Here is an 18,974-nt window from a genome sequence, read left to right on the forward strand (position 1 = left end):
TTTGGTTAGATCTATAAAGACTACCATGGCTATTTTGCTTTTGTCTAAGGCGGTATTAATTACGTCTGTAAAGTCTTCCAAGAGAGATGTTGTTCCCTTATTTTTCTGAAAACCATATTGTGTTTTGGGATAATATGAAAGATCTCAGTGTATGCTGTGAGTTTCTTCAGTATGATCCGCTCCATAATTTGATTGATAATTGGTAATGTTGCTATGGGTCTGTAATTGCTGATTAAATTTCTTTTTCCTTGTTTATATATGGGTGTAATTATGGCGGTCTTTAGCATACTTGGTATCTGTCCTGTTTTAAATATTTTATTTATTACTTTTAGTAGGATAGGACTTAAACTAGTTGCATGTTGCTTTATATCTTTAGGTCTGATACCATCTATTCCTGGGCCTTTGTTTGGTTTGATTTGATGTATTGCTGAGAGAATTTCTGCTTCTTTTATGGTTGGGAACTATAATGTCTGTTTTGATCGCGGTCCAAGTAGAGGATCTCGTTTTGTGATTGGGGGCATATTTCTGTGAAGTTCTTGGATGGAGTCTGCAAAGTATTGGTTAAAGTCATTTGCTAGTTGTTGGATAGGTTTTGCGTCTTTCATGAAGCTGTGTTTTATGGTTTCGGAGGCAGTGGTGTTGGGAACAGAATCTAGCATCTCATTAATCAGATGCCAGGTTTGTTTCATGTTGTTTTGTGCGGAGGTTAGTTTGTCTCTGTAGTAGCTTCTTTTTGCATTTCTGATTTGTGTTGTAAGGCGATTCCTTGTTATCTTATATTCAGTTTTTAAAGTTGTGTTATTTGGATATCGCTTTAATTCTTTCCATAAAGCGTCCTTTCTCTGTATTTCTAGGATTAAGTTTTAAGTTATCCAAGGATTTTGTGTTGTGTTTGATCGAATTCGGACTTTCTTTGTAGCTTTTTTATATATTTCCTCCAGTGTGAGTTTAATGTTGTTGTATAAGATATCTGTTGAATCTGATGCCAGGTATTCCCAGTCTGTTTTTCTTATTTCGTGGTTGACTATTTCTTCGTCTATTATTGTTTTCTGTCGTTTTTCTTCTGTGGGACATTGCATGGGTATTGTCTTGGTGTGCAGGTTTAGAGCGGTGAAGTAATGGTCTGCTACTTTGCACTTTATGACTGATGCAGTGTAACTATTTGGTGAATAATAATAATAATAATAATAATAATAATAATAATAATAATAATAATAATAATAATAATAATAATAATAATAACGATTCATGCATTGATGACGAAGAAGCAGCAATATCATTGCTTTATGATAAGCCTCGGGCAATCGATATAATTGCTTCGCGGTAGCCTAGCCTAGATTATACCCCATGCAGCGTTTCCCAAATTTTTCTTACGACGGAACATTCACAAATCCTTAAGTTTTAACGGAACACCCCTGTACTTCACTCGAGCTCGCTTCGGTATCGACAACCGCGAGCGACTAAGTCAAGGTCGGCGCACGCTGGCCTTAATAGCGCAATCCACACGCAAAATGAGGAGCACCTGATTTTCAAACATGTTTGAACTTGTCGCAGCATTTAAACAATTCCAGGCTCGTATTAATTTTGATAATTTTTCAAGGAACGCTTGTTCACTTTCCGCAGTGAATAAGCTCCACTCCACTAATGTTGGGAAACACTCCACTAATGAATGAATCGTTATTAATTTTTTATTTATTCTAACTAATTAAATAAATTTAATTAATTAATAACAGCTAATTTTATGCAGTGATGATTTAATACTGCATCATCATGTTTTTTCACATTTCTCTCGACTGCAATTGCCCTGGTCTTATCTAAGCATTTGTGTGCGTAACTTTTGATAAATTTTAGCTTCTTATAATAGATTAATGTATATTTTATGGAAACAGGTGATAAAATTGACTAGTATCTACATATATTTTATACATTCACGACATACCCAACTTTTCTTCCTTATTCTAGGTTATTTTTAGGCAACGCGGTTCATCTGCGAGTTCTTTTAAGTTGTCGCAAATTTCCAAAAATGTTCCAGTATATTTAGTCAACAAAAAAACGCTTATAAATGGAACCGTGCAGTTTAAACCTACTTTCTTCAAGAGTAGACTGTATATGAAAACAGACCTGAAAATTAAAACATTAGAATTGACAATGTGACCACATACCGTCACGTACGAGGGTGGTCTGAAATGTTCAAGGCCTCGACTATAGATGGCAACACTATCGGCATTTTTTTTTCTAAGTTGGTACACCTGTCATAAGCATCCGTGTGAAATTGCAAGTCATTCTATCAAGTAACTTCTTTTATACAGCTATCTGAAGCAAAAGAGTGTTGTCTGTATCCCTTGAAATGGATAAAATTGAGTATGCGATTATAAAATTCTTTGTAAAAGAAGGTTTAACGCCAAAAGAAACTCATTCGAAGTTCATAAAAATTTATGGGCAGTCTTCTCCTTCGTTTTCGACAATTAAGAAATGGGCTGCCGAGTTTAAATGTACCAGTGTTGAAGATGATCCACTTGAAGGACGTCCAAAAAAGAGTAACAACATCAGAAATCAATGATCAAGTGCACGATATGGTATTGGATGACAGGCGAGTCAAAGTGCGTGAAATTGCTGAGACTATAGGCATTTCAAAAGAACGTGTAGGATACATTTTGTGTGAAGAATTGCAAATGAAAAAGCCTTGTACAAGATGGGTGCCGCGCTTGCTCACCGCAGATCAAAAACACACTTGCATGAAAATCTCTGAACAGTTCTTGACTTTTAACAAGAATAAAACTGATTTTGTGCGTCGATTTATTATTGTAGATGAGACTTGGATTCAACATTACACAGTGAACAGAAACCAGTTGTTCAGCGCCAGAGAAGACAAGATCATGGCATTTGGTGTTTTGGGATGCTACAGGCATTTTATTTATTAATTATCTTGAAATGGTTAAAACAAAAACTGGAGAATATTATTCCGATCTTTTAACCAGACTTGACGAAAAAATTCGAGAAAAGACCCGTTTGCAGAAGAAAAAAATCATCTTTCATCAGGACAATGCACCTGCCAACAAAGGTGTTTGGACAATGTGAAAATTAAAGGATCTACACTATGGATTGTTGGAACATCCACCCTATTCCCCAGGTTTGGCTCTTTCTATCTCTTCCCCAAACTAAAATTCTTCCCCGCTGGTCAGCGTTTTTCTTCGAATCAAAGAGGATTGCAGCTGTAGAGGGGTATTTTGCAGATCACATTGAGAACCACAACAGGGACGGGATAATGGCTCTGGAGTATCGCTGGAATAAATGTATTAGTCTTAATGGAGATTAGGTTGAAAATAAAAATAATTTTAAAATTATAAATTTTCATGTTTTCATTGTGAAGCCGAGAACGTTTCAGACCACTCACGTAAAACAGATGTCAAATGTGTACAGTTTTATGGATATTAATGTTGGTTAGGAAATTAGGGGAGGGAACAAATGCATCAATTCATTTATTCATTTATGAATAGGGAAACTCAATGGACATCAGAGATCCTACCTAATAGCGTGCCGGTCCTCCTCTATCCCGAATAACAGCCTGTACTCTCCAAGGCATTGATTCCGCTAGAAGCCGGAGTGTTGTGGAGGTAATTCCAGCCATGCTTTTTTCAGCATTGTTCGCAACTGCACCTTAGACGTGGGTCCAAGTTACATAGATCTGATGTCTCGCTATACGGCATCCCAGAGAGAGATTCGATCGGATTTAAATCTGGGGACCTTGGGGCCACTGGATAGTCCTAAACTCAAACGAAGTGTTCCTCGCGCCATGCCTGGGTAGTTTGTGCGCGGGGGGGTAGCATATTGTCCAGCTGAAACAGACCATCGGCTGCAGGATGCGCAAAGGCTATGAAAGTCAGCACATTAAGGTCTCAGCGTTGACCGATGACGAGCTGTCAACAGTGGTTCACCATTGCCCATGTCGTCGGCTCCCGTTGCTCATGGAATGTAGGGTGCGCCACGCCGTACCGTTCGCTCGCTGATGCTTCTCCGACAATGAATCTGGATGCCTCGTTACCTTGCAGTTGGTCTGTACAAGTTTGGACAGTCTACGTTGACACCCCCCCCCCATCATGACTGGCATGTGATCGGCCATCACTTGCTTGCTGAGCGCCGGTACGTCTGTTGATGGTATACTCGCTGCAGACCCTTGATACGGTTGCCCTCGAGAACCCTAGGGTATTTATTACTTGGGCATAAAATGATCCATCTCTCTTGCGCCGATAATACGTCTACGATCAAAGTCACTAAGATCGCCACATTTACGCATGTTCGTCGATTGCGATTCACTGTTGGGAAGCCCTGATGTCTGCCTATTTACCGTCTGCGTTCGGTTTGCGTACGTTTTACTCTGCGCGGGGGATGCCAGTGTCAACTTCCCATCACCTCTTTTCTAATGTTTTGTCTATTGGGTGTACATGCATATACAGAAATATTCCTATAACAATAACAAACAAAAAAAAACTCATGGAGATATGTTCTTTTGCGAACGAGAGCGAAGTTGCTCTTTTTTTGCTAAATGCTAAATATCAGATGTTTTGTGAGTTTTGTTTTTAAAAAAGAAGTTTGCATATATATTGCCAAAACTGTTTGGGCTTCCTGTTCCTGTGTGTTCATTAGTTGGCCTGCATTAGAGCAAGAGCACTGAAAGTAGATGAAGACAGCTGCCTTAGCTGCTGTCCCAACCACATTAGCTGACTGTTTTGAATTGCTTTTATTAAAACTAGCTTTCTCCAAGACCAACAGTATTGGGAATGTGATCTTGCCATGTATATCATAGTATTGTTCAAAGGCATATTGTCCCAAAGCCGTTAATGATATTTACTGCTCAATAATGTTCCATGTATGGGCACCATATGTAAATGTGGCTTGACTGGTGGTTTTGTACAGACGAATTATGGTATTTGTAGTGATCAGACTGGATTTTCAGATATGGAATTAAAGAGCTTTGTGCTTTCTTTTCATTATGTCAGTTAGAGTATCGATGCAGTAATGAAAATCATTTATTTCTTCTAAAATATGGTCATTTAGCCTAATATTTCTTTATATTCTGTTCTTTAGGACTTTAATTTTACTACTATAAACGCAATCAGTCCTTTATTTTTGCGTAAATTATCTAAGTAGTTTTGGACAGTCTGAATGTTAGAGTCAATCATTACAGCATCATCTGCAAAGCGGAGGCGGTTTATCCTGCTGAATCTTCGAGTGTTATTCCATTTCCTGTGAATCTTAATACATAACCAGGGTTACTCCTGATTATGTATTAAGATAAATGATAAAAAGATATGGCGCCAAAGAGTCTCCCTGATAAACTCCAGCGGAAATTATCTCTCCATTACTCTTTCATGACAAAAAACTCTCAATAATCTCTCCATTACTCTTTCATGACAAAAAACTCTCAATAATCTCTCCATTACTTTTTCATGACAATTCTGATACGACTGCGCTACTGCCTTTATTTGTTTCAGGAAATGACGTAATAACTTTTACCATCCTTTGTTTATTTGATTGAATTGAAAGTTTTTGAGAAATCTATAAGTTTAAGATTAACAGAAGGCTTTATCTATTGATCCTTCTATGGCAGTGGATGTGTTGAGCAGTGCTTCTGTTTTTCAAGAGACCTGCTTGATTTTTGAGTATCTAATAATAATGCTAGATAATAAAAGTAGATTCCTATAACTGCGCTCTCGTTAATACTTTCATAAGAGTGTAGATGTAAACGGATCCATCCAGGATTTCAGCGAGTAATTATTTTATGCGTTGAAAAAAATTCAAAATAAAAAAATGTTACCATGCGAAATGAGTCCTCCCAGTTCCGTTACGACTCCAGAAAGTAGAGGGAAGTACGGCGTCCAACCGATATCAGTAGAGTATGCAATCAGAATGTCTCCTTCCTGAAGAAACATTAAAAAACTAAAATTAAATTGAAAGCAATAACTAACATCGACCACGTTTAATGGTTATACAATAAATAGCATAATAAACACGCTTTACATAATAGACTACTTTACAGTGGGTTTTCTGTAAGACTTTAACTTAATTTAAGGGATGTGAATTTATTTCTGCCGAACAATTCACTACATAAGAGAATTGCGGACTGTATTATTCAAAATAAACGTCGGGAGCCAGAGTTTTCGTACATCAGTTACGTGTTGGTCGTTAGGTCGTAAAAACATGGGGAGAAATCCCGTCAGTGACGTGAAGTGCATTTATAGATCCTTTCATCTAAGCCATTATAAAATGTGCCATCTCTATAACGAATGACATAGAGATGGCACATTTTATTTCGGAAATCTTAAGATTTGCAACAGGCATAACATACAAACTAGACAATACATAGCTAAAAAATAAAGTAGATTAAGGGAATTAGGACTAGCCATTTATTTCTCCATATCTGGCTTCAAATGCCTATATGGTACAGTAGTAGGCCTGCACGTAAGCGTGATCTTTCAACTTACGTGCAAGTCCACAGCGAACTACGATGATGGTGATGATAACAGTCGTGATAAAGAGCCGTGAAGTGAGTGTATTTTGTTTGTGAAATGAGTGCGTTTACCAAAGGTTTTTCTGTTTTGTTTTGAGGGAAATCTTACCATCTGCTCAGATATGGTTAACTTACAATATATGAATGATCTGTTATGCATTCGACTTTTTTTCTTTTTTTTTTTCTTTTTTTTGTGATTTAGGCAGACCTTGGATATCAAATATCAAGTATTGGATATCAAATACATACGCATCCATGACGTAGTGGGTCTAGTGGTTAGCATAATGACCCACCAAACATGTTGCTGGTGAATCCCACCGTGTCATGGATGTTTGTGAATGTGTTTAGATGGGCAATGAGTTTCATCACCTGGTGTCGGACCACGGCCCCGATTACTGAAGGACTGAAGTGGCTTGAAATTGAAAAAGTTCCATGTTTGATTCTTAGTGCAGAGCTACAAGAGTAGATGTGAGGCAAGAATGTCTAAAGAAAACTATATCAGATGTTTCCACAGATCATTAGCTACGAAACAGAATGAAATATCTTGTATAGTCGTGCGCGAAGTTTGGAACTGCACTTGGAAACATTTTAAGATAACATGTTGAATGACGAAACTCAAAAAGCAGTTGATGTATTCCTAACAGTACATCAACCGCTTCATTGTGGTATCTGATGATTAAGGGAATCCTAACTGGATTCTACAATATTGTGCATCTCTTGCACAATGACATTATTGTCTTACTCTCTTTTTCGCTTTCTTTGCATCTTTACAGTTACTAGGAAGAACTGTGATTATTCATCGAATTCACGGCTATCTCAATTCTCTCTCACATTTCTGATAATTGATCAACTCTCACTGACAGAGAATTTCTCATATTTAAATATGTGTTTCGGTATTTGAAAAAAAAATCAGAGGGATCAAAATATGATAGTTTTCACTATTATTTCGAGATATACGATGGTTATATTTGTTCTTTTTTTATTATATGAATCTTACACAGAGATACAATATAACGAATATCATCTTCTTTACAACAGGAGTAGTTAGTAAATAACTGTTTGGCATTAATTACCTGAATGCTCGGTGCTTCTTGTATGCACTTAACAACCCTAGCAGTACCTTTTACGATTCCGTGCCGGACAGGAATTCCTGCAAGATATTAAAGAAATAGATCATTGAGGCGTTGTTAACCGTTTAAAATTAGAGGTTCCTATACACAAGAGAAAAGATTAATAAAAGAAAAAAAGACATTCTACTTGAGATGTTCATCACTCTAGTTACGTAGGAAATTGCAAATTTTGAAATGTAAGGAAGAATTCAACTTTTTTTGTTACTTTTTTGTTTTATCCAATGAACAGTAACATTAAGCCAGTCTTTATTTTTCGCCTTTTATCCAAAATGAGGTAATGGGCTTGTTAAAACAAAAGCTCTTAAGAAAACGGTACGATACTAAATTTCAAATGATTGAGGACAAAAGTTATTGATGTAAAAACTGGGTTCTGTACATTTTGTTATTAAGATATATGAAATGCTTCTGGCCAGAGCATTTGGTAAATTTAAATTAAATGATTAAATTTCCTTAATTGAGGTTAAAACAACCTTTTAATTGTTTTTATATTGATCTGATGGCTAATGAATTTTAGCTACTAGCATTTCTTCGGTTTAAATAATTTTCGAAAGCTTAGTTCTTGATTTTATATCACATTACTCCCCCCCCCCCACTTCAGGAAAAAGTATTAGACTTGTTTTGGAGAACGTATAACCTTCGGTTATTATTATTATTTTCTAAAAATGGAGCACACAATAACATAGTCAACTAATCTTTGGAGTTGCGTACGATAATTTGTGAACGATTTGATATTTCCCATAATATATAAGGTAGCTGCTCAAGCTTATATATTCAACTATCAATTATATGACAACAGTCAATTATATGACTGTTGCCACTCATAAATATCTTTTTGCTTTATTATTGCTACTGTTTTATGTTCTCATTAAAATTAGAACAGTAATAATAATTATAGGGAAATAATCAGGGCAATTTTCTCAACGTGAACGGAGATTTCTGGTATTTTACAATAAATATCTTTGGAATTTTCTTAATTTGAGGTTTTTTTTTTTTTTTTTTTTCAAAGTTTAATATTTCGATTGGTCTGGAAAATGACAATTAACTTTAATCTAATATCATATTTGTATAAGAAACATCAGTAACCTCAATCTAATTAAAAGTTCACAAAAATGTTTATCTTGCGATATTTAATTAATAAAAAATAAATCAATAAAAGTCAAACATTTTAATACTTGCAGTTTTAACTCCTGCATGAGATATATTAATCTTAAATTATGCATCAAGAAAATTATGAATAAATTGCAAACTTACCTTTCATTTCCGTGCAACTTCTATTTCCTTCTAGGAAATCAGTCTGGACCTGAAACAGAAACAGCTCATTATCAGAACCGCATATTCAGACAGCTCAGATGCAGAACTTATGGGAAGAATGACATTGTTTTTTCATATTTTTTATGCGTGAAAAAGTTGCTGGACAGAAAACGCGAAACCCATGTTGGTCCGAGTTAATAAAAGTAAAATTGTTATAATTCATAGAAAATATCAGAAGTTTTCGAGAGGAAAAAAATCCCATTAGTGCTCAGACAGTTTTTAACAGAGCTGAGTCAAGTACTCGTAATAGTACTTTCCATAGTTCACTTACAGTTCTTAAAAGCTTTGAATTTTACATGAAATTCCATTTAGTGCGTTGTTAACTGGAAAAAACTGGTCCACTAATTTCCCAAATTGTCTTTCGTGATATATCTATAGATATAAAAAATGATAAGCCTTTTTATGTCACGTTTTTTGAAACGTTTTGAAACTCAGGGGCTACACCGAGTGTCCAGTCTTCAAAATTCTAGTCATCAGAATACAAGGAGAACCGACCTACCATTCCGGAACACGGGAGGGGCGCCGTCGGTGCCAAGGGGGGGGAGGAACCCCCGTCTGTATCCAGACGGAAACAGCCTTCATTGAAGATACATGTATGTCAATTGTCAGGACAATCGTTTATCGTATTCAATTCATATTCTTCAAATTTAGTCTGTTTTCTTTGTCCACGTGTGATGTTTGGACTCGTTGCAGTTCAGATCTTTTCAGATCCTTCGAATCGGTAGCATAAGATAACAAAAAAAAAGAATGCGGAGTCTCACTAAAGAATTGTCGAATATTCCTTTTCTTTTTTTTTTTTTTTTTTTTTTACGATTCGAACGTAACTCGTCTTCATAAAAGATCTGCGATCTGGGCAACTTTTGAATTCTGTTCCTTACTGGTAGATCATAACTGAAATCATACTGAAACTTCTCTTCGAAACAATCAAGAGCAGTTATTTGTGTGTATTCTTTACCCAATTTGTCTATTTTGGAAAATTAAAAAATTTAGTTTCCACGAGGGAAATAAAATAATACGTGTATATAAGCTAGGATGACTCAAAATTATCTAAAGTCGATGTCTTTATGGAAACCCCTTATTACTGCAGAATGCAACGAACATTACCGAATTTCTGAAACAGCCTGTTCGAGAAAAGAAAATTTATATAACTGTAATTAACATACAATTAAACACGCATCTGTGGAGTATCTGAATCATTGAAGCAAACTGCATTTTATGTTTTATTAATGAGGTGAGTTGCGCAATTTAAGCCATTTTATATTTTTAAAAAATTGGAAACATGTTGAGATATAATTAAAAGTATTAAATTCCTATCCAGCTCTGAAAATTCTGAATTCTGCATTACTTTACTAAATGCATAATCCAGATTTTTAAGAATATCTTCCGAAATTTAAGTTATAGTCATAATTCACTTGCTTTTGTCTCCACAAAAACATTTTATGTTAATAAAATCATTTTTATAATATTTCGAAGTTATTAAACAGTTTGTAACTAACTTAACTTTCTGCAATACTAAATAAACTGTATTTCATAAGAGTAGGACACAATGCACGAAATATATTAATAAAATAACTTTTTAAAGATTTTGATGTTTTTATTAAACAGTTTGTAACAGAATTTATATTATCATGGATCTCCAACAGGCTGTTTTTCGTAAGTGACGGAGTAGACCGTTTACTAGTTTAAGAATGGCACTTATTTCGGCTAGTAAGTATCGAGAAATTGTCACTTTTACTTTAATATACTGAAACTGTCTAATAAAACTACTTTCCTTATCTGAAAATTTTATTTCACAAGTTGATCGTCCGTCCCTTACAAGGAAAGAACCATTAAGCTAAACTAGTTTGAAGGTTCTAAAAAGTTGAAGCGGCTTGGAACCAATGAAATGTATAGCAGCTGCTGGGGAATTTGTTTATCCAAGTGTGAGCAAACAAAGTTTGCGCCTGAAAGTATCTTCAGGACTGGGTTAAAGTGGTACAACACCAGGGCAACTCGTTGCAAAGGTGGAGCAAGCTACCAACACTCCTATCTCAGTATCTCCTATAATGCAAAACACATCTCCTTGCAGATATGTCTGTTATGCATTAAGGGAAGGGCCACTACCCAGACTAGTTTCGACCTTTATTGAGGTCTCTTCAGTGAGAGCCAGGCCCAAGTTGAGATACCAAGCAGAAGCATTAGCAGGTCATCTCTACCTATAGGAGTTGCCAAATGGTGTGCCAACCTTTTTTTTTTTTTTTACTAAATTACTCTGGGTTTAGAGAAAGATGCTGAAAGTTTATTTTTTACTCTTGGTTAGACTATAATAAATTTAGTTTAATCCTTTATCCAAGTGTGAGCAAACAAAGTTTGCGCCTGAAAGTATCTTCAGGACTGGGGTAAGGTGGTGCAACACCAGGACGACTCCTTGCGGATATATCTAATGTTATGCATTAAGGGAAGGGCCACTACCTAGACTAGTTTCGACCTTTATTGAGGTCTCTTCAGTGGGAGCCAGGCCCAAGTTGAGATACCAGGCAGAAGCATTAGCAGGTCATCTCTACCTATAGGAGTTGCCAAATGGTGTGCCAACCTTTTTTTTTTTTTTAATAAATTACTCTAGATTTAGAGAAAGATGTTGAAAGTTTATTTTTCACTTGGTTAGAGTACAATAAAATTAGTTTAATCCTTTATCCAAGTGTGAGCAAACAAAGTTTGCGCCTGAAAGTATCTTCAGGCGCAAAGGTGTTGTACCACCTGAACTGGGTTAAGGTGGTACAACACCTTAACCCAGTCCTGCAAAAAACAAAAAAAGGTACAAAAAAAGGGTGGCACACCATTTGGCAAATCCTATAGGTAGAGATGACCTGCTAATGCTTCAGCCTGGTATGTCAACTTGGGCCTGGCTCCCATTGAAGAGACCTCAATAAAGGTCGAAACTAGTCTGGGTTGTGGCCCTTCCCTTAATGCATAACATTAGACATATCTGCAAGGAGATGTGTTTTGCATTATAGGAGATACTGAGACAGGAGTGTTGGTAGCTTGCTCCACCTTTGCAACGAGTTGTTCTGGTGTTGTATCACCTTAATCCAGTCCTGAAGATACTTTCAGGCGCAAACTTTGTTTGCTCACACTTGGATAAAGGATTAAACTAATTTTATTATACAAAGAAAACTGTTTTAAAGATCTACAAACAAAACAATGTTTTTGGTCGTATACCTTTAAACTTAATTTTGTTCTATCTGAAGTTAAACTTGTATACATGTGTGAGAAAGAGAGCATCTCTTTTGAAATCTTTTTAAAACAAAATTTTATATATATAATTTGTTTGAATTTTTTTAATTAAAAGATTTATTTATTTCTACAACATTTCTCTTGTTTTATTTCTAATACTAAGATAAGTAAAATAAATTAACGAGATTCACTTAACATTTGTGATAAACTATTAGTCTTTTAAGATAAATACATTTAAATGCTGGAAAGAAACCAATACTTGTAATACGAACATTTTAAGAGAAAAGAAAGTGATTTCTTAAACACGTCTCACCGGTTTAGGAATTCCTGAAGATACTTCTTGAAATCTGAGATCGCTCAATTCATCGTGGACCTTATAACGTCTCATCGCTCTAAAAAGAAAATGATGCGGATAAATAAAGTAATTATAAAAATTTAAATATAAGTTTACCGGCCTGGTTGGCCGAATGGTTAACGTATCCGCTGTCCAGCCAAAAGGCTGTGGGTTTGAGTCCCGCCCTCGGCATGGATGGTTGTGAAAATACTAGTGGTGCTGGTGGGAGGTAGATGGCGATGTTTTAGTTTGATTCATTGTAGTATGTGGAGACAGAGAGTTGTAGAGTAGGTGTCCTCCCTCGATGAGTCTTTGGACTCCCTGGAGGTGTTATGTAATAATAATATTTTTATCAGTAGATAGGTGTGTGCATGGAGTGTTTACAGACATAACTCCCTTTGTGTGTGTGTGTGTGTGTGTGTGTGTGTGTGTACGTGTGTGGAGAGATATTACTTCACGCCTTAAAAAAATATTTATTTTGTTAAAAAAAGATCGCATGTCCGAAACTTTCATCTCCCGTTTTCAAACCATTGTTTGAAGTTTCATCTTTTCTTCATTCCTACTGAATAAGGAAGGTAATAATTATTCGCTTGTATTGCAAAGAGAAAATTCTACACATCTTCTTCTCAATCTAAAAAGGGGGAGGGATGGACACGCACTATTGCGATGTGTGCAGTTTAGGTTTTGATGCAATATAATCATGTGTCAACAGTCGTTTCAATGGAGTGTACAGTAGAGGTTTCCAAACTTTTCCTCTTTTTGTTAGAAAATTATTTTCCCTTATACTTTTGATAAAGCTATATTGAACAATATTTTCTTAGTATGTAATTTTTTTCTAGTAAAATATTCTTAGAGTTTTTGATAGTACCCAGTTATACTTCAGATCAAAGTAAAGGAAATAGCACATAAAAGTGTATTACAAAAATATTTAATAAGATGGTGGGTTTCATCAGTATATATTTCATCAAGATTTATGGAATCAACTTTGACAGAAAAATTCTTTTTGAAATTTCTCAACAATTTTTCTGTCACAACAAAACAGTTCGCAGTATTTCAAATCTGAACGGAAGATAAAAAATTATTTACCTTCTTTTCAAAAAAACTTTCAAATATATTTGAAAATGAATGCATCTGTAGAATAACGGCCCAGCAAAATTAGAAGTATGATATACAAAGTGGCCTCAAGGCACGAAGTTATTTAAAAACTTAATAGCTTTTTAATTATTAATTATTTTAATTATTTTTTGTTATAATGAAATACAGTACCCCAAGATTTTTTATTAGTTATGAAAAACATCAAGTAAATGTCTTTCATTTCGGTTTTACAAAAACGGGCCCTTTCTAAGGAATGTTGAATAGTAGCTGTTAATGTGTCTGGCTGCAGCGCCCTCATTTCTGGACGGATGTTGTCATTCAGCTTTTGTATTGTCTGGAGCTTGTTCACATACACCTTTTCCTTCAGGTGCCTCCATAGAAAGAAGTCGAGAACCTTCAGATTTGGAGACCGTGATGGCCAATTAATTTCTGATCTTCGAGAAATTCGCGAAGCCGCTCTCCAAAAATGTTCCTTAGGAGTTCCACTTTGGGTCTACCGGTGTGGACAGTAGCTCCATCTTGCTGGAGCTACATCTTGGATTTGTCCTCTACCACAAGAGCCATAAAAGTTTCCATCATGCCCCGATATCGCTCCCCGATGTCCTTCATTGCATTACGGTCGTCATCTTGGAGAAGTACAGCCAGAGAGAGAGAAGAAAACGTTGAATGCTTTTCTCTCTGCTGGCTGAACGGGGTCTCCCGGATCGTAGTAAGTCACTTACGGAACCCTGTTGCTGGAACTGTTCAATCAGGCGACGAATCGTTGTTTCCGAGGGAGCACTTCTGCCATTAAAATGGTGGCGATATGCTCTTTACTTGAATGGAATGCTGATTTTCAAAATAAAATTGTTTCGATTTTGTTTCGTTGTTGGGCTGTGATCTTTCCCGTGATTAATTTCCCAAATATTCCTTAGAATACCTGAAAAAAATTATAATATTAATAATCAAAAACGTTATTCGCATTTTAAAACCCCCTCTTCGTGACTTATACACCACCATATACAACACAAATGTACAGAACAATTGTGCATCGGAGAATTTAATAAGAATCTTAAACGTTACGTAGAATCAAATTTTGATAATGTAGTGGCGACACTGTAGTCATATCCACAGTGGTAATTTATAATGCAATAATGTTAAAGAAATAAACATGGAAGTGTTGCAAATGTTTTAAAACTACAGATTGAAATTAGTTGATGAAATATTGAGTACCTGCGGGAATTGTGCTCGAAAATAAACAATAATATTTTCATATGCTCTGCGTCCACCTAGTAAGGGTCTCTCCCCACTTGGTGCGGGTCACAGATTGAAATTTACTGCTGCAGAGAATTACTCTGAACATGTCTAAATAGCGCAGTAATGGAAGACACCTGAAGTTGGAAAAAAATTCTTTGCCATTGTTAGAGCATCTAATTAAACCGTATGAAGGTCGTCACTGATTAACAAATGCGAAACTTACTACTCAGAGAACTCTAAATTTTTAAAAGATATCGAATGCTGGATTGGAATTTTTAGGCTGACTAAAATAACCAAAGATATCTTCTATTCTTATGAAACCGAAAATTCGATATATCACAGTTTAGTGGTTAAGAAGTTATCCGTCTTCCGTACTATTATGAGAGAAAGATGCGACCCCAAAAATGATTCGTCATATTTTAGTTTCATTAGTTAAACGACAGGTGCGAATACTATAAGGGAAAAACCAATATGCAGACTGATTAGAGTCACGTTTCTTGATTATAGTAAAATGCGTTACCGGAAGTAACTTGTGCTGAAGGAAAACCAAGTCGTAAATTAATGACGATCTCTTCCATATCAAATATTCGGGTTGGTAAAATAAAGATTTCTTTTCGATTGGTAAAATTACAAATTAATCTTTGATTACTTCTAAAACCATTTAATTATGCCTTATAAATGGCATCAGAGCGAATAAACAAATAAACGGCTTGTCTATTCTCTGGTTTCCTTCCATCCAATTGATCATTCTTCAGAAGTTATTAAGCTTATTTTTAACTCCACTTTTTTTTTCCATCCTGACCCAAGGAATGCCGTCTGATGCTGCTGATCTACTTTCATCATTCTTATTAATCATGATGAATCGATAATTCCAAGAGCATGAAGGGGTCCATCTACAACGCGTAGAACATGCAGGCTAGAAGAACAGAAGAGTAAAATGGCAAAACTGCAAAACTTCCAAGCACAAGAAAACCTGTTGTCAAGGGAAGATGAAGGCAATCCCACCTCACAGGAATGTAGAGAATTTAATGCACTGCCAATGATGCGGTTACAGTACTTAATTCTTAATAATTCAATTTTCAGTCATTTCTTTCCTTTTTTTAATTTAAACTTTCAATTAAATTTTACTCTTGGTCTTTTTCTTTCCCTTACCATAGATCATGCTAATTAACAGAACTAATATGCTTACTAAGATGCATTATAATACAGTATGGCGCAAAAACATACTGAATAACTACAGCAATATATGTTATTGTGTAAACGGGTTTATTAACAAAGAAAAATATGTTTACACATGACGATATGTATATTCACAGCTATTGGTAGAATCTTGGTCGAATAAAGCATTAACGACGGTAGATTACGTGCTCGATATGGCCACCTTGTCTTTCAAGACAGGTTTCGTAGCGCATGCGAAGGTTCTCTGTCATCTTGGAGAACAAGGGTTGGGACATCTGTTGGACATATCGTGTAATTTTTTCCCTTACTTCATCAAGATTTGAAGCCGGGTCATATTTGAATATCCGTTTTTCAACATACCCCAAATGAAGGCATCAAGTGATGTGAAATCAGGAGAACGTGAAGGGTACAGAAGGAGGGTATAGGTATGCAACTCGAAATGAGCCTTCCGGGAAAGTGTTCTGATAAATAGTCTTTAGAACCACCTGATGTTTGATAGGCTGCTCCATTCTGGTGCAATACCGGGGCATGAAATGAAAAGTTTTTGCACCACACATCCTATGCAAATTCTGGGTGAACGGAACAAACGCATTCTCGATATAGCCTTCGTAATTCAAGATGACCGTAACATCACCTTCTTCAATGAAGTAGGGTCAAATTATGCAGTGGCGGGAAACGGCATACCATTCTCTGGTATTCTGGCTGTAAAGAAGTTCCTCTTGAGCAATTTCAGGCCTCGAGAAACCAAAAAAAACCTGTACGTTCGCCTGTTTACATGACCGCTTAGACGGAAATGCGCTTCGTCCGAGAACCAGACATTATGAAGGAAGGAAAGATGAATCTTCCTGTAGTATTCCTGCCGTGCAGTGTAATCCGTTGCTATTAAACACCGCCCACCTGAATGACGTACGGAAAGACACTCAGAGATTTAAGGATTCTCTGTAGTGACCGCCTCGGTGTCCCACGTTTTACCGCTGTTTGGCGTTGAGTACGTTTGGCAGAAAGACCTACTTGCTGCAAACACGCCCGCGATTCTCATTTGTGTTAACAGTTCGTGGTCTCCTCGAATCCCCTTTGTATTGCAGCAGAACACTCCCGGTACGTCGGAACCTCTCGATTAAGGCAACGATTGATATTATTGCTTGGGGAACGCTTACGGAAACGACGAACAAACTGCTATCAAACATGTCGTAGGTTTGAACCATTTGCTCTTCAAACTCCGTATGAACGAAAATGCTGAACAATAAACGTTTTTTCTTCCAACATAACACCATTGCTACAGTTAAAGGTAATGGCGTAGACTCTACGCGTGCTCTTCTATTCATGTGCATGAAGTCGAATAGCATATCTCTTAGCGCGTGTACTGAAGGAATGTCTAAGTTCGGTACTTTTTTCTGTTTTTTTTTTGTGCTATACCTTAGCTTGTGATTCGTTCATATACATGTATTCACGATGATGAACTTGATATAAGAGTTATTTTTCTCTTTTTGTTCAATAAATAATTGCTCGAACTCGGCTGTTTGTTTCAATAATTTCTATACAACGAACGATGACAGGTTGATTTAGTTAGATTAGTTAGGTATAAACATTTCGTACTCACTTAGACACCAGCCTAGAATTTCTTGTGTTTAACAACTCTTCAATTTCTTCTAATGTAAGGAAGAATATCAGGTCTGACCGAGGAAGCCTTCCTTCCAATACCATCAGATATCCAAGACGACGGTAGGCTTGTCGTAAAACATCTATGCATTTAATTAACAGAGACTGTAGGGAGGGGGAAAAAAAAAGAAGTTTACTTTTTGTTCTCTGTCATTATTTTTATTTCGACATCTGAATATATTAAAATCGTAAGGCTTGTAGTTCAATTAATAGAAAAGAAATAACTCAGCTTACCAAGAATTAAAAAAGATCTTATCTGCAAAGATACAGTCTTATATTACTTTGAAAGATGTAACATTATTCAAAGTTTTCCAGTATATTTGGACACTTATAATGCTACTATGACACGGTAAAATGAGCAACCCACCTTTGATCTTTCCCTAAGTCTGACAAGTTTACGACACTGTGACAGAAGAAATTTCAAGAAATACCTAAAAAGATAAAATTACACTAATTATATATATATATATATATATATATATATATATATATATGATCATCGTAGATATGCCGTGTATTTTTGTCTGACTGAAACCGAGAAACAGACAACAAGTTCATTTAATGAAGCACACAACACGTTTGGTCGAAAATGACTTCTTCGCGTGTGGGAACACTCAAAGCAAATTAAAAAAAAAAACTAAAAGACACTCTGCCATTATAATAACAGACTTGTAAATACTGAAGTTAAGTTTGAATTGTCATTATAGTCCGTGCTGTTGTTCTATTGTTGTGCAAATGCGAGCGTGTGAGTTCACCCGTACGCCAGTATCTAATGGCAGAACTAGTCAGGTAGACTATAACTAAGGTTGCTATTGATGTGAGAAGAGTCTAAGATAATTTCTTTGGATTCAACTATGCGCCGTTCCACTTCATCGTGACAAATATAAACGTTTGATGTTGCACTCCAATCTATTTCGTGTTGGTGGCATTCGTCGTTTGTGTTCACTGAGAAAACGACGTGAATTGAGAGTGCGCTTGCTCTGATTCTGTTGTATGAACTGTCTCTCTGATGCTCCTCCAGCCATAAGAGGATTGACTTCTCAGACTGACCAGAGTTCATGGTCTCCCACAATCACATATTATTTTATATACATTGGGGAACTGAAGATAGTTATGAGCTTGTTTTGGGTGACATAGAACTGACCTTAGTTTCCGAAGAGTTGAAAAACGCGTTTCTATATTAATTTTTTTCAAAATTCTTCCTAGTTTCCGGGAGAGCGAGATGTAAAGTAGAGAAATATAACATTTGAGGTTATTAGAAATCTCTGTGTTGTTTCGATGGTGCTGGTATAGTTGCTTCTTCATGTTT

The 18,974-nt window shown here is 36.1% G+C and overlaps 1 protein-coding gene across 1 annotated transcript in view; it reads right to left on the reverse strand.

The window, feature by feature from the left end:
• Window positions 1-18,974, reverse strand: part of LOC150092879 (uncharacterized) — a 124,644-nt gene that overhangs the window by 8,601 nt on the left and 97,069 nt on the right. Inside the window, exons 33-38 of the mRNA XM_090414147.1 lie at window positions 18,033-18,096; window positions 17,607-17,770; window positions 12,476-12,554; window positions 8,890-8,938; window positions 7,582-7,658; window positions 5,816-5,918 (exon numbers count right to left, since the gene is read on the reverse strand). Coding sequence (XP_090270273.1) covers window positions 5,816-5,918; window positions 7,582-7,658; window positions 8,890-8,938; window positions 12,476-12,554; window positions 17,607-17,770; window positions 18,033-18,096 — 536 coding nt within the window. The remainder of the gene's footprint in view (window positions 1-5,815; window positions 5,919-7,581; window positions 7,659-8,889; window positions 8,939-12,475; window positions 12,555-17,606; window positions 17,771-18,032; window positions 18,097-18,974) is intronic.

This window comes from Typopeltis vanoorti, chromosome 24 (genome assembly GCF_054136105.1).
Source record: "Typopeltis vanoorti isolate ZY-2024b chromosome 24, IOZ_Tvanoo_1.0, whole genome shotgun sequence".
NCBI lineage: Eukaryota > Metazoa > Arthropoda > Arachnida > Uropygi > Thelyphonidae > Typopeltis > Typopeltis vanoorti.